General features: G+C 39.1%; 2 protein-coding genes across 3 annotated transcripts in view; both read left to right on the top strand.

Moving 5' to 3' along the window:
• The window catches only part of LOC107660728 (integrin beta-3-like), a 9,828-nt gene extending 1,454 nt beyond the window's left edge, over positions 1–8,374 (top strand). The window contains exons 2-14 of one of the 2 annotated variants that reach the window (XM_016450131.1): positions 775–860; positions 977–1,178; positions 1,618–1,870; positions 1,972–2,134; positions 2,579–2,740; positions 3,102–3,197; positions 3,314–3,403; positions 3,583–3,717; positions 4,607–5,036; positions 6,534–6,756; positions 6,962–7,059; positions 7,802–7,921; positions 8,148–8,374. In XM_016450131.1, coding sequence (XP_016305617.1) covers positions 775–860; positions 977–1,178; positions 1,618–1,870; positions 1,972–2,134; positions 2,579–2,740; positions 3,102–3,197; positions 3,314–3,403; positions 3,583–3,717; positions 4,607–5,036; positions 6,534–6,756; positions 6,962–7,059; positions 7,802–7,921; positions 8,148–8,350 — 2,261 coding nt within the window. In that variant the 3' untranslated portion in view covers positions 8,351–8,374. Of the gene's footprint in view, positions 1–774; positions 861–976; positions 1,179–1,617; positions 1,871–1,971; positions 2,135–2,578; positions 2,741–3,101; positions 3,198–3,313; positions 3,404–3,582; positions 3,718–4,606; positions 5,037–6,533; positions 6,757–6,961; positions 7,060–7,801; positions 7,922–8,147 lie in introns of those variants that run through there. The other variant, XM_016450136.1, reaches the window with a different exon arrangement.
• Positions 8,375–16,114: 7,740 nt separating this feature from the next.
• The window catches only part of LOC107660753 (methyltransferase-like protein 2-A), a 6,233-nt gene continuing 6,152 nt past the window's right edge, over positions 16,115–16,195 (top strand). The window contains 1 exon segment of the mRNA XM_016450158.1: positions 16,115–16,194. Within this exon segment, the coding sequence (XP_016305644.1) occupies positions 16,146–16,194 (49 nt within the window). The 5' untranslated portion in view covers positions 16,115–16,145.

Raw genomic sequence — 16,195 nt, 5'->3', positions numbered from 1 at the left:
TGTTTGTGGCTTACCCTCCTTGTGAAGATTGTCAATGATTGTCTTCTGGACAACTGTCAGATCAGCAGTCTTCCCCATGATTGTGTAGCCTAGTGAACCAAACTGAGAGACCATTTTGAAGGCTCAGGAAACCTTTGCAGGTGTTTTGAGTTGATTAGCTGATTGGCCTTATGAAGTATTCTAATTTGTTGAGATAGTGAATTGGTGGGTTTTTGTTAAATGTGAGCCAAAACCATCACAATTAAAAGAACCAAAGACTTAAACTACTTCAGTCTGTGTGCACTGAATTTATTTAATACACGAGTTTCACAATTTGAGTTGAATTACTGAAATAAATGAACTTTTCCACGACATTCTAATTTATTGAGATGCACCTGTAGAATCTTTGCACGAACATTTCCAGATTACTTCATAAGGAAGTGAAGAGTGAAGGTGAATGCAAATATAGGCTACTGGGCAGCGATCACCTGATAGATACCTGCACATGTCGTTCAAATGTCAAATATAGAATAAATGCATTAGATTGGTAAACCAAATTCAGACTTTAAGCTTCAATCTCAAATGTAATGTATGGAATTTACGGAAAAGCTCAACTAAATAACAGCGCTAATTAAGTGGGGGGTGTGGTGACTGGCGATCGGCGCGGCAGTCAATTTACCCCACAGCCAATCACGGGCCCCGTCCTTGCTCGGGCCCCGGGGCTTCAGCCCCGCCTAGCCCAATGGTTAATACGGCCCTGACTGCACAGAAATTTAACGATGGTCTTGTTTCTAGGCTCTAACATTTGCACTTCCAGAGGAGTGAGTACCTGTGAAGAATGTTTGTCGATACATCCGACCTGCGCCTGGTGCTCTCAGGAGGTAAAAAACAAAATTCCATCCACATATATGACTAAACACTCCTGCACAGACGCACAAATGGCTGTTTGAAATGCTTCCCTCTGATTGTTATCAATGTATGTATGTGTATCTGTCAGATCTTTGGAAAGGGAGGCTCGAGTTTGTCCCGTTGTGATCTCAGAGACAGTCTCATTCAGTCTGGTTGTGGCTTGAAGTTTATTGAGTTTCCAGTTAGCAGCATGAGGATACTAGAGGACATACCCCTGAGTGACAAGGCAGGGGGTTCAGAGGACATCACTCAGATCCAACCACAAAAAATCCACCTGACCCTCAGGCCAGGTATGCTATTATAACAAAACAAACCATTAGATTTCACAAACTATATTTACCAGTGCAATCCAATAACATATTTCTCACATCACAGTTTAGGAAAAATTCCCTTTTCTTTTTCTTTTCTTTTCTTTTCTTTTCTTTTCTTTTCTTTAATATATAATATATATAAAAATATATAATATTATTTTACTCTTCAAATTCTTTTTTTTTTGCAGCTTATTACTTGTTTCAAATGTCAAGATCTGCTTATAAACTCATGAAGCTTTAAACCTGAAATTTAAATGTTAAGTGTTTCTTGAGCTAGTAAAAGGGCCTTGGGGTCTCTCTGACATATCTTGTTCTCAAAAAATCCATGTTCATTTCTGCCAAAAGAAATAAAAATGCTGAGTTTTGTCTTCAAATTTAGAAAATTCTAACCCTTTCATCTGTCCCATTTCTCTTCAAGACGATTCAAAGAAATTCACTGTCACTGTGAAGCAAGCAGCTGATTACCCAGTGGACCTGTACTACCTGATGGACATGACCAATACCATGAAGGACGACCTGCAGAAGCTTTATACACTGGGCAATGGTCTGGCCACTGCTTTACGGGGCGTCACCAGTAATCTGCGCATGGGATTTGGAGCTTTTGTAGACAAACCGCTCTCACCTTACATGTACATTTACCCTGAAGAAGTCATCCAGAATCCTTGTTATAAGTAAGCCCTAATTCATTGCACATTAGAAAAGCACATGACAAACAGAGTGAGTGACTAAGTTTAGGGATTTCTGTCTCCCTGCTGTGTTCTGACCGCTGTAGGTTTCCTGAACCCTGTCCACCGCAATTCGGCTATCGTAACGTACTGTCTCTGACGGAGCAGGTAGAGCGGTTCACAGAGGAAGTGAAGAAACAGAAAGTGTCCAGAAACAGAGATGCCCCTGAGGGTGGATTTGATGCTATCATGCAAGCAGTAGTATGCAAGGTGACACAAAATACACAGACAAAGAGAAACCCACAAACAATCTGAGTAAAGCTGTTCTGTTAATAGTCCCAGAGCCTGAAGCCTGAATTTTGAGCTAAATTTCAATTATTTTTGGGGGGTAAAAAACGTCATACAACATTAACACTGTGTCTACACTGGACGCGACAAAGCGACCGTTTGAAAATCATTTGAAATTTGTGCCAATACGTCATAAATAGAACGCAGCAGCAGTTTTCTGTCTGGGATTTGTCGTGTCACGCCGTGCCGCATCCAGTGTAGACAGCATCACTGATTATAATGAGTTCTATAGTATTTTGTTGCGCCGCGCCGCTCGCATCCAGTGTAGTAGACACGGTGTAACCCTAGGATATTCAAAAGGGAGCATTCGCCTTTTGGGTTGGTTCTCTTTACCTTTGTGTATGACCTCCTTTCTCTTTCTTCCAGGACAAAATTGGATGGAGGCCTGATGCATCTCATTTGCTAATCTTCACAAGTGATGACAGAAGTCATTTGGCTTTGGATGCCAGGCTGGCTGGAATAGTCCAGCCCCATGATGGAGAGTGCCATATCAACCACAACAATGAATATGACAAGTCCACTATACTGGTCAGCCAAACATATATTGGGCAAATCTCTCTCTCTTAAGCAGCACTTTTGTTTTCAACATTGCTAATAATAGGAAATGTTTCTGGAGAAGCAAATTAACATATTATAATTATTTCTGAAGGATCATGTGACAGATTTACCATCACAGGAATACATTTTACATATTAAAATATATTAAAATTGCAATAATATTTCACAAAATAATATTTTACTGTATATTTTTTAATCATAAATGCAGCCTTGGTGAGCATTCTTTTAAAACATTAAAAAACAGAGCAAGAGAGAGAGACAGAGAGAGAGAGAGAGAGAGAGAGAGAGATGGCTAATTTGGCAATACATTAATTTTTAAATGTATTTGTAGGACTATCCTTCACTTGGTATGATCACGGACAAATTATCTGAGAATAACATCAACCTCATCTTTGCTGTAACCAGTTCTATGGTGCAACTATATCGTGTGAGTTTCTATATTTTTGTCAAACACAAATGTACAATATGTCTCTGTCTGTAACATGAAGACATTCATACAGTATATGTTTATGGGGTGTTGTCATGTTTCCTGTATTCTCACAGAACTACAGCGAGCTGATTCCTGGCTCTGTGGTCGGAACGCTCTCTAGAGACTCTGGAAATGTTGTGCAACTCATTCTGGATGCATATGCGGTCAGTCACTTTGCCAGGAATTAATACAGCCTCTGAGTTGTGAGAACTTGGTTAGGAGGACTGTGTTTGCTTTTTTAATTTGAGATATTTGACCATTTCAATCCAGTAGGGCTTAAACTCAAATAAAGAGAGAATTCAGAGAGGCTGACCTTTGATCTCTGCGCCATTTGTTTTTGTAGAAGATCAGGTCTAAGGTTGAGCTGGAGCTGCTGGGTGTGCCGGATGAGTTATCTCTGTTCATCAACGCAACATGCCTGGGTGGAGAGGTCATTACTGGCGTCAAGTCCTGCGCTGGACTCAAAATTGGAGATATGGTCAGCACCTGGTGCATATACTAGAAAAATGTATTTTTGCTTATTGTTCAGTTTACTCAGTTAAAATAAGCTACAGCAACACAAGTGCTGAATATTTTATCACAATTGTATTGTGTTCAGTCTATTTAGATATGCAAAACTTTAAAAATTTGACTGAATTAATTTGTGTTGGGACTATCGTTTTTGTTGCGCTAATCATTTTTGTTGCAATGAAACTGCATGGGTGAATTTTAGATCCAAGCATGCTTTGCATAGGATTGAAATGGGCGAGTAAATGTTGAAATTAAGTGTTATTTCTATGCATTTCTGCGTAAAAGCAAAGACCTTTTATGTTTAGTTATGTTGGATATTTAAAAAAGTTTGTGTTGTTGAAGATTTTGTGATTGACATTGTGCTGAAAAGTAGAGCATTTTTATCCAATTTAAATAAAAAGTGTCTAAATTAAGAAAAACTAATTTTATGCAAACACTAAAACAGGACAATGAAAAGTATGTACTTTGTTAATTATACTTAACTCAGTTAAATTTCACAATTTATTACAAAGGAATGACAAATAACGCATTGATTTCAACATTAAATTTATAAGTAGAAAGACTGAAATTGTATTTTCTTGTAAGACATACTCCAATAATCCTTGCTTTATTTACAGCTTTGAAAAATATATTACTTTACAGTGTAGAAAGTTAGAAACTACATCGTTTGTGTACCAATATACTCCTGCTAAAATTAAATAATGTTCTTTATTTTTTAAACGGGGGATACATTTATAGATGCTTTTATTCAAAGCTATGTACATTGCAATCTATACATTTTATCAGTTCATGCATTCTCTGGGAATCAAACCCATGACCTTATGCTTTTTTCTTTCCATTATATTACTCTTCCATAGGTTTCATTTAGCATTGAGGCAAAACTTCACGGCTGCCCTAAAGAGAAGAGCCGGACCTTCATGGTCAAGCCAATGGGCTTTAAAGACACCCTTCAGGTGACTGTGGACTTTGCTTGTGAATGTGACTGTCAGCAGTCCTCCATGCCCACCAGCCCGTCCTGTCACCACGGGAACGGTACCCTGGAGTGCGGTGTGTGCCTGTGTGACCCGGGCCGACTGGGCGCTCGATGTGAGTGCTCCGAGGGCGAATATAAACCCAGCCAACAAGACAGATGCAGCCCCAACCCAGCAGCGCCGGTTTGTAGTGGGCGCGGAGACTGTGTGTGCGGCCAGTGTGCCTGTCGCTCCAGTGATTTTGGGAAGGTTTGGGGGCCGTACTGTGAATGTGATGACTTCAGCTGCCTCCGTTCCAAAGGACAAATATGCTCAGGTTAGACATGCCTTGACTCAGTGTATCAGAAAAAACAGTGCTACAGTAGATGTGTCGTTGTGTGTTTGTGAGGATTACACACAGCTTTTTGTTCTTGCTTCATAACATGGACAGTGTTTCACCTTATTAGGCAATTTGATCCACAGCAGTCTGACTCAGATGCGCTTGATTTATTAGATGATATTCAGTTTTACATGTCTGTGCGCATTACCTGCTTAGCCTGAAGCCTGAGTCTGGTTGTTCACATCTTATTCTCTCTTCAGTTAAACAGCAAGTCGAATGCGTAAAATTATATATTAGTTTGAAAAGTGAGATTTCAGTAGTATGTGGGATAGGCATTGCTGTTTAACTGCCTTGTGAAAATTGTTTTCTTACACAATATCTTATTATCTTAGAGTTGGTGGGTGGGTGTTTAAACTACAAGAAGAATCAGAGTCAGCAAGTATAGCCCCTGGATATAAATAACATAAAACATACACACAGTAAAACAAACACACACACACACACACACACACACACACAAGTAGATAAACCAGTCTGAAATCTTCTGGTTATATGCTGTATTCTCTGTGTTGAAATGAATGTGTTGGCTTGGGAAATGTTGATGTTTAAGTTGAATTCTTTGTTGCTTTAGTAACAAACATTAAGTGAGCATTACGTAACACCATGTTGTATTTCATCATTTGTTTTTCATAATTCATCAGAATTGACACATTTAAATTGTAAAGTATGTATTTTCATTCACTACTGTTGAAACATTTTGGGTCAGTAAGATTTTTTAAAGAAACAAATACTTTTAATTAGCATGGATGGATGCATTAAATTGACAACAAGTAACAGTAAAAACATTTATTATATTGCAAAAATTTTAATATTTCAAATAAATGCTGTTTTTTGAACATTATATACATCAGAGAATAATAAAAACATGTCATATTTTCCACAAAAATATTAAGCAGCATAACTGTTTTCAACAAGGATCATGTGATACTGAAGACAGTAATGACTGCTAAAAATTCAGCTTTGCTGAAGATTTTACGAATGTTTACTCGCCTTCATTTTGTGCCAAATCTTTTCCTCCTCTGGCTGGCAGCTCTCAAATTTATTTTTCCATGATGCATATTTGCAAAGATTAACAATGAACTTCAATTCTGGTCACACAAAGCTATTGTATGAATGGAGAAGTTGTGGGATATAGAAGTTTTGTATCTGTAGTAATTATAAACAGCTGCATTGCAAGAGCTGTGTGGTAGTAGTAGTAGTATACTTTATTGTCCTCAAGAGGAAAATTGTTATGGACTACATGTTGCTGCAGACATACAATAAACATATAAAAACAAAATGAAGTAAAATCAAGAAAATAAAGTTCTTGGGTAGTTCTTCAAAAGTTCCTCCTTCTATGAAATATTTTAAATGCTAATTTTGGCTGAACTTCATGATCACCATATTTTCCCATAGGTCATTAACAGCTATATATTTGTTTGATGTCTCCGTCAGGTAATGGTGAGTGCAACTGTGGCACCTGTCACTGTAGCCCCGGATGGTCCGGCGAGAGCTGTAACTGTTCGACCCGCACAGACGCCTGCATGGGGAGCGGAGGAATGCTGTGTAGTGGCCGTGGCCACTGTGTGTGTGGCGTCTGTGAGTGCACACAGCCAGGAGCGTATGGATCAACCTGTGAGAAGTGTCCCACCTGCCCAGACGCCTGCACCATTAAAAAGTGAGTGTGTGTTGGCCATCTGAATATTCAGATATTAAAAGAACTGTAGAACCTGATAATCTATCTATATATCTATCTATCTATCTATCTGTCTATCTGTCTGTGTCTGTCTATCTATCTATCTATCTACAGTGAGAGAGAATAAGTATGTTTAGGTGCTTTTTCATCTTAACTGTTTAAAGTGGATTTATGTGTGTTTCTGCAGGGAGTGTGTGGAGTGTAAACATTATAAGAGAGGAGATCTGTATGAAAAGAACTGCAATCACGTCTGCAGAGATGAGATTGTGCTGGTGGATGAGCTGGGTAATCTCTACCTCTGACCAATCCATAATACATATCTCCCATCTGCAGTAGCCTATATAAAGCCTTTTTAGGGTATACAGTACCATTTAAACTTTTGGGGTGCTAATTTTTTATGTTTTTAAAAGATATCTCCTATGCTCACCAAGGCTGCATTTATTTGATCAAAAATACAGTAAAAACAGTAATGCTGTAAACTTATTTATTCTTACTTATTTATTCCTGTGGTGGCAAAGCCGAATCTTCAGCATCATTACTCCAGTCTTGAGTGTCACATGATCCTTCAGAAATCATTCTAATATTATGATTTTTTTTATTATCGCTGAAAACATGTTGTGATGAAATGTTTAAAGGATTATTTGATGAGTAGAAAGTTTAAAAGAACAGCATGTACTTGAAATAGAATCTTTTGTAACATTAAAAATGACTTTACTGTCACTATTTATCAATTTAATGTATCCTTGCTGACTAAAGTTTTTTTTTTGTTTTTTTTTACATAAATCTTTGCATAAAACATAAATCCAACCCCACACTTTTGAATGGAAGTGTATATTTCTAAACTACACAATCTGTACATCTTCTAAATGCAGAATAATACATCTCCAGGCCACAGACACATCTTAAATCGAATCCATTATTTACCAAAGGTTCATTTATGAATATACACTGTGACTATAGTTCTTCATGCAGCATATTTTGATCAGTTGTTGTTCTAGCTGAGTTAATTTTCATCTGTTCTCTCCAGTCTTTCATGAGAAGAACTCAGTGAACTGCAGCTACAAGGATGAGGACGACTGCGTTCAGAACTTCCAGTATTATGAAGACGCCAGTGGAAAATCCTTCCTCTATCTTGTTAAAGAACCAGGTGAGAGGAGAGATGTGAGGCAGAGAGAGACAACGTGTGACATGTAGCTGTCAAACATGGCTCATGCTGATAAACTCTCTGTGTCTGTGTGAGAGACGGGTAGATACTGGCTGTACTTCTGTTACAGTTACTAGATACTGAAGAGATCCATTCAAATGGAAACTGAATGTAGAATATGAACTTTTCTTTAAGAATGAATCTTTTGTCATTGCTGATTTATGTTCAGAGTGTCCTAGGGGTCCTGATGTCTTGGTGGTTGTTCTTTCGGTCACCGGTGCGATCCTGCTGCTGGGACTGGGTGCGCTCTTGGTGTGGAAGCTTCTGATCACCATTCATGACCATCGTGAATTTGCCAAGTTTGAGGAGGAGAAAGCCAGGGCTAAGTGGGAAGCGGTAAGACTCACATCCAGACTATTTGTGAGGTGCTAAACCAACCACATCCTGTTAAGTGTTATCAGCATTTTTTATATTAGTCTTACTTCCTCTCAAACTGTTCAAAATGCACAGTCTAACCACTTTAATCTCAAAATGATTCATAGATCACAGAGGTCCTATGTGAAATGATTTTGATCAACATTCAGGATAGATACAGTTTTTCTCATTTCTTTGGTGCATTTCTCGAATCATTAATATTTGCAAAGAAGTATGTGCATTTCTCAAAACAATTCGTACAAACAGCACCACACAATAGATTATCTGCAAAAGCCTGTAACTTACTTAAAATCTTTAGTTCATCTCTCAAAAGTAAGTATTTATGTCAATGATCAGTGCCATCAGAACGAAAAGTCCTTGTGTCCTTGTTCACAAACAAGATAGTCAAAATGCTTAGTCATGTTGTCAATATACGGTAACAGTGCACTCTGTTAGTATTACCTGATGTAAACTATGGCAACAGTTTGGATGATAGTTACTGTACTGAAACTGTATGCCATATATCCATTTCAAAAGTACAAATTTACACATTACTGTATGTGGGATATTGATTGAAAGAGACTGGATAGGATTCACAGTTATACTTTTTCTAGAGGTCTGACAAAAAAAAAAACACATTACAACGTCGTGATATAGAAAATAAAAAGAAATATGGGCACAAAGGCAAAAATACAAAATTAGAAAGGCAAACACAGGAAACACCCCTTAGGCAGAACTTTATGCACCGTATGAGGAATTTCAAGGAACTGGTTTATGATTGGTTGATCTACATTCTTCATTAGTGAAAGTCAAGATTCAACTGCACAATTCATGGCAAATTTATGAATGTGTAGAAAATATGTTTGACAGTTTATGACAACTAGATCAACCATTTTGCATTTAATGACTTATATGATGAGCTAATGTCTTGATGTTTTGAAGGGTAAGACTATATAATACATTTTGAGCAACATGAAAATAGCAACTGATGACGTCCCTTACGAAAAAGAAGTTTATTCAAGTGTGCTATTTGAGAGTTTGGTCATAACTGGATGTCAAAACACCAATGAATCCTCTGCAGTGAATGGGTGTCATCAGAACGAGAGTTCAAAACATCACATAAAAACATAATAATCCACAAGACTCCAGTCCACCAGTTAATGTCTTGTGAAGTTAAAAGGCTGCCCTGTTGAAAAAAAACAAACAGTATATGCTGGTTAGGTATGTTTTGAAGCGCACCAGCTTTTTTAGCTGGTTTAAGCTGGTCCTTAGTTGGTCATGAGCTGGTTTAAGCTGGTCCTGAGCTGGTTAGCTGGTTATGAGCTGGTCCTGAGCAGGAGCTAGTTGCTTAGGACCAGCACATGTCCAGCTAAAACCAGCTCAAACCAGCAACCATGCTTCAAAACATACCTAACCACCATATGCTGTTTTTTTCAACCGGGTGCATGTTTATAAGAAACAAATACTCCAACAAATAAAATATGAGTCCTCTCAAATATTGATTTCTTCAGTGAAAAAGTTGTGTCATCTGAATCAGGAAAGAGATATGCACAAATCAAGCACTGTTTACAGGCGAAAACAGTCCAGAACAGTTCTAAACAATGTCTGTGGATTTTGATGTGAGAGTCACAACTGTAGCTGGACATTTTCACTGGAGGAAGCATTATTATGTATTATGGATTCGAATTTTGACCAGAAGTGATGGTTGAAAATTAAATCCCTTAATGATGAATTTGTTTCTTACAAACATTCAGCTTTTCGTTGCACAAGACATTAACTGTAACATTAATTATGGACTGGAGTGGTGTGGATTACTTGTGGATTATTGGGATGTTTTTATCAGCTGTTTGGACTCTCATTCTGACGGCACCCATTCACTGCAGAGGATCAATTGCTGAGCAAGTATTTATTTATTTTTTTTTGGTGCAATAATCCTACAGGCCTTTACTTTTTAGGCTATCGAAGTTTTATGCATTTGAGAAAGTTGAGAAAGAGCAAAACAAAACAAAACAAAACAAAAAACAGACATGTTTTAGAACATAAAACGTCACTTACATATTACACAAATTAACTTTATAATAAAGAGGAAGTAAATAAAGATACCCTAAATGTTTTAGTGATAATCCTTTCCCTACACTGTAAAATAATCAGATGAGAGGAAGGAAGTGGGTGAGAGAGAAGCTGGTGGTGTGACATGAAGTTGTCAGATATTATTCAGAGATGCTCATAATCCCTCATTGTCATATACAACCGTCTTATGAACCGCTATATACATCCCAACCTGCCATTTCTGGTCTATTTTTTGTCCTAAGGGTCCTGCTGTCATGGTGCTCTCTCTATTACGGGTGCTGTCTTGTTGCTGGGGCTGCTTTCACTCATGTGGAAACTGTTTATGACTGCTGTGAATATGCCAAGTTTGAAGAGAAGTGGGGACTGTCATATTCCAGTCAGGCACAGATAATGATCATATCAACTGCATTCCATGCCTCTATCAATCACAAGTGGGTTCATTAATGCATAAAGTGTCAAAGCCCATAGAGCAAAGATTTTTAAAGAAAAGATTGTTCTAATTGGAACGCCCTTCGACTTGGCATATGAGAAATGACCGCCTTGTAATACATGAAGTGTCAGCATGAAGTGCAAAGCAAAAAAATGTTAACACTTTTTATTGCTTGCAGGCTTAGTTTGACACATTCTTGCATATAGACTGCAGCAGCCTCTGAAACTTTTGCTGCCATAGATACAAGACATGCACTTGTTCTGGAGTTTCATTGAACTCTTCTACAAGCTCCCCAGATAGCAAGCACACTCGGGCCGATTCCGGCTGAAATGCGGCACTGTCGGCTCAGTCTCGGCATCGGTGAGAAGATAATGGGCCAGAGCCGTGCCGACTCTACAAAACAGTTCTGGCTGACAGACGGCTTTTTCGCTATGGGCCGATCTCGGCTGAAAGCTGCTGCACGCGCGACAGGTCCGCACTCGGTGTAGTTGTGTGTATTTACCTTCGGCTGCTAGAATGCAGGAACTCAGCCGCCTGAGAGAAGGATTTGGCGGTTAATCCTGACTGAGGAGCTTTCGGCGGGCACAGTTCTCAAGAGGATACTTCAGCTGCAAAAGGGTAAGTTATTTAATTTATTTAATGCTCAATCTAGTGTTGTTTGATGTTTTAAATGTCACGAAGAGTATAGTTTTTAGATGGTTTGTATTAGGAGGTTTGCGATGATAACATCCCGCATGGTCCCGCATATATTGAGTGTTGATGAGTAGAGAATAACAATTGTCATTTTTTTATATAAAAAACTGAAGAGCTGTATCCAATGTTAGCTAATTAAATTAGTTAAATGCCATTTTGTTTGCTAGAATTTCACTTAGGTGTCGGATCATGCCTTTGATTTGTGGCTGCCCTGTGCTCAGTTTATGTCTCGTGGTGAGCTTTTATGTTACTCTGGCTTTTTCCCCTTCGGGGTGGTTTCAGTTGTGTTTATTGTTTATTTTTGGGAGTTATAAATAAAGACACCCCATCTGCCTGCACTTGAGTCTTCGCCTCTTTCGAACCGTGACACTATGAAGAGGTGGCTCCAGCTGGCAGATCAAAAGGGCGGACTTCGGGAGGCAGACACACTCTGTGAGTTTAAAAGTCCCATCTCTTTAACCTTCCATACACATGACACACGATCACATTTCTATAATTCAAATCCCTTAAAGGATCTTTATGCTGCACCAATTAGGGTAAGCAGAAACACTTGGTAACACTTCCCATAATATCTAATGTACTTGTTAATTTGTAAGAAGAATGACATCAATGCTCAAATTAGTCCCTTATATACTGTCTCACCTTTATCCCTAGGTTATTGTAATCGGCTGATCCAGTTGGTATCCAGACCAGACGGTGGACCTGCACCCAGGAACGACCACAATACATCCCTGAATGTCAGCGGAGACCATGTCAACTAGATAACCGATCCCTGTGAAGACCTCATTAATGGCCCCAGCACAGATCTACACAGACTACGTAACCAGACAAGCCCTCTGCACAGACCCTTTTTACCAGATTCACCTGCTGGCATGATGTTTCTTCAAGCAGAAGAAGTTGGATGAAATATTCCGAGTGATATCAATCCACAATCTGACTTGTGATGCAGTCTGGAATAATCACACCACGTTCATTCATTTGGCCAGAGGAGAACTGGTTTCCTGACTGAGCCTGGTCTTGTTTGGGTTTGCGTTCATTTTTTTTTTTTATATATAAATATAATTTACTTTGTGGTTTAAAAAGTGTTAATGTTTATACTGTAGTGCATTTGTTAATTGTTAATATATATTTATATTAAAGTATTTGGTAATTTTATAATTAAAGCCTTTTTAATATTTTTAAATGATTGTATTTGTGTTTCACTGCTGAATTACATTTAGCAGTTTCTGGGCCACATTTGGCCCGGGGACCAAGCCCAGTCTCAGCCAGATCTGGCTTAAAGTGTCTGGGCCAGACCTGGGCCACATAAAATAATAGAAGTCACTCTACAGTATGTGGGCCAGATCTGGGCCACGTCAATAAATAAGAATAATATATTAGTTCATATATGATTCTGTATTTTACATTTTGTGAGTTTGAGTTATGCAATATATTATAGAATAGGGTGACCATATTTTAGTTTTCCAAAAAGAGGACTGCAGGTGGGGCGGGGGGCTAGGGTGTGGTTGGTTGGTGGTTAAAGTAATGCTGAAAGTGCCCAAAGTAGCGCATTCTCAAATATCAAAACTCAAAATATGTCATTTCCATACCTAATACACATATTTTACAGTCACTGTTATGCATATTTATCATAAACACAGCTAAAAAGCTTCCTACCAGTGGCCGTCCTTCACAGAACTTAACATCTAGCACAGTTTTATCATAGGTAGAATGCAAAATGTTTCAATACAAGCATTTCAGCCAAATGTAATTTATGCAACATTTCAAACCCTTAACCCACAGGGAAAAATCAAACCATGGCAACAGTTTAAATGTAGCCCAATTCCATTGGGGAAAAAAAACGTGGACTTGACAACCCTGCATTCAACACGAGCTGCAGGAGTCAGATTTGACTGCTCATGGGTTGAGAGGAGAGATGGCTGACAGACCATGCTGGAGGATTTGCTGCTCAACAGATCCTGAGCTCATAAATATCTGATCTTCCTTTACACAGAGTGCACATGATCGCGAAATCTAAAGTAAAAGAGAACAGCAAGTGCTCATTAAAAAGAGATTACATTCTCCGCATATGGATAGCAGTGGTGGTTCGTGGGCAATCAAATATTCAATATCGCTACTCATCATAAGTACTTGCTACATTATCAGCGCAGCGGCAGACGTTCAAACTAATATCACGTAATTTACGTCTCTTTGATGATTGGTTGAAATCAGAAGGGAGGCTAGACTCCCTTACGAGGTTTCTTTTCTCAACACTTTTTTCACCTCAGAATTATGGGGAAGCTGTGCCTCCCCTGCCTCCCCCGACAAGCCGCCACTGATGGATAGCGTCCCCCTGATGCACGAAAATTATATGCAATGTTAGAATGTTGGCGGGACTGGACACAGTCTTCTTCAGGGCTCTAATACAAAAACGCACACTATGAATGGCGACTGTAGAAAGCAAAAGCCGAATCCCGGACATTTTGGGCGATTTAGAAATCCCGGCCGGACGCATTTTTTAAGGTCCAGAAAGAGGACATGTCCGGGGAAAAGAGGACGTGTGGTCACACTATTATAGAATGTTAAAAATTTTACTTCATTTTCAGCATGATGCTTATGCCCTATATTTTGGTCTTTTTTGAGTTCTCCCTGTGTGTCACCGGTAAATTAAATAAAAGTAAAAAAATAATAAAAATAATAAAAATAAAACGCTCTCGGCAACGGTGTGAAAATATCTGAGAATGGTCGATAGGTGGCGATAGTTCCTGTCTCCAGCTGAACTGGGCGGATACACTGACACGGAACCATAGTACAGTGCGTTCCAAGCGGGATATATCGCCCTCCGAAGGGCACTTCGGAGTGAAAACAGCTTTGGGCTCCCATGATCCTTTGCGCAGATTCTCCCTGCATTCCATTCGGAAGGGCTCATCCCTATGCCCTAATCCCTTCAAAGGGTTTACCCTCCGGAGTGAGAGCTTCGAAGGGTTGAAGGGTGAAGTACCCTTCTGCGTCATCATCACGTGCCCACACAGAGGCGCCGTCATCATGCAAAGAATCTGCGCAAAGGATCATGGGAGCCTGAAGTGTCCATCAGTTGTACCCTTTGAAATCCTTCATTCCGAAGGGCCCTTTGAAGTGGCCAGTTTTGAGCACTTCGGTTTGGAACGACCCTCCAATATGGCGGCCATGATTGTTTTCACTCTGAAGTGCCCTTCTGAGGGCGATATATCCTGTTTGGAACGCACCGAATTTGCATGATGACGGCGCCTCCCTGTGGGCACATGATGATGACGTAGAAGGGCACTTCAAGGAACAGTTGTTTGGTCCCCAACACCCTCCAAACCCTTCGAAGCTCTCACTCCGGAGGGTAAACCCTTTGAAAGGATTAGAGCATAGGGATGAGCCCTTCCGAATGGAACACAGGGCCACTGACTGAACAACCATGTGCATCCGGTTCGCGTGACCATGGCGGCTCCTGCAAGAAATGGAAATAAATGAGATGCCCTTTAGTCCAACAGTTTCATGGTCAGTAATTCCCCAATGGTTATTACCACAGCCTAATGTGGACATGTCACTGTTAGAAAAGAGGGACAAGGACCAGGGGGATAGATATAATGCTCGAATTGCGCATATGTATATTCAAAGCAATTATTTTAGTTATGTCTTGATTTATTCAGATGCATCAAAAGATATTAAAAACAGAGTAGGTGTGGTGTACACAGTAATAGATTTTAATTTCAAAGTTAACAAAAGAATCTCAGATAATCTATCAGTATACACTGCAGAAATGATTGCAATTTTATTGGCATTGCAGTGGGTTGAGGAAAATAGACCATTGAGGGCACTATATGTTCTGACTCAAGTTCATCATTAATGACACTAGAAAGTGGTCATACTGAGAGTTGATCTGATGTACTGGTCGAGATCCTTCAGATATTATACAGGATTCAGATGATGGGTTTAAAGGTATCTTTCTGTTGAATACCAGCTCATATAGCAATAAAAGGAAATTAATTGGCAGACAAATGTGCTAAGGATGCCACAGGAAAATCAGATATAGACATGAAAGTAAATAACAGTAAGACTTAGATAAAGTTTTTAATTAAGCAACATGTGAAAAATAGATGGCAGAAACAATGGGAAGAAGAAAGAACAGGAAGATGGCTTTATAACATCCAGAGAAATGTTGGTAAATGTAGAATAACAAGGAGAAATAGAAAGGAAGAATCAATTATATCTAGACTTAGATTTGGACATACAGCACTTAACAGTACCTTGAATAAAATAGGGAAACATCAGACAGGAAAATGTGAACATTGTAATCAAGAGGAAACTGTGGAACACGTTATAATGAAATGTCCAAATAGTGAAAGGAGAGGAGAATATTGTTTTTTAATTTGAAAAGAATTAAGATTAAGTTTGACTTGACAAAATATTGCAAAGGAACTCATATGATGAATGTATTTATTTTTAATGTTATATCTGGAAATGACTGATTTAGATCAAAGAATATAGGTGTTTAGGATGGGGATGTGTTAGGAAAAGGGTTTTGCGATCTTGGCCCACACTCCTAACCAGCAGGTGGCGGTAATGCACCTTGAAGTTGAATGCCAGCCGCCATTAAAACCAAGAAGAAGAAGAATGGCGGCGCCTGTAGTTGTTGCTGGACTTTCCTCCGTAGAAAACATGTC

This window comes from Sinocyclocheilus anshuiensis, unplaced genomic scaffold, assembly GCF_001515605.1.
Source record: "Sinocyclocheilus anshuiensis isolate Anshui unplaced genomic scaffold, SAMN03320099.WGS_v1.1 scaffold2630, whole genome shotgun sequence".
NCBI classification, from domain to species: domain Eukaryota; kingdom Metazoa; phylum Chordata; class Actinopteri; order Cypriniformes; family Cyprinidae; genus Sinocyclocheilus; species Sinocyclocheilus anshuiensis.
This window is presented reverse-complemented; position numbering and strand designations above follow the sequence as displayed.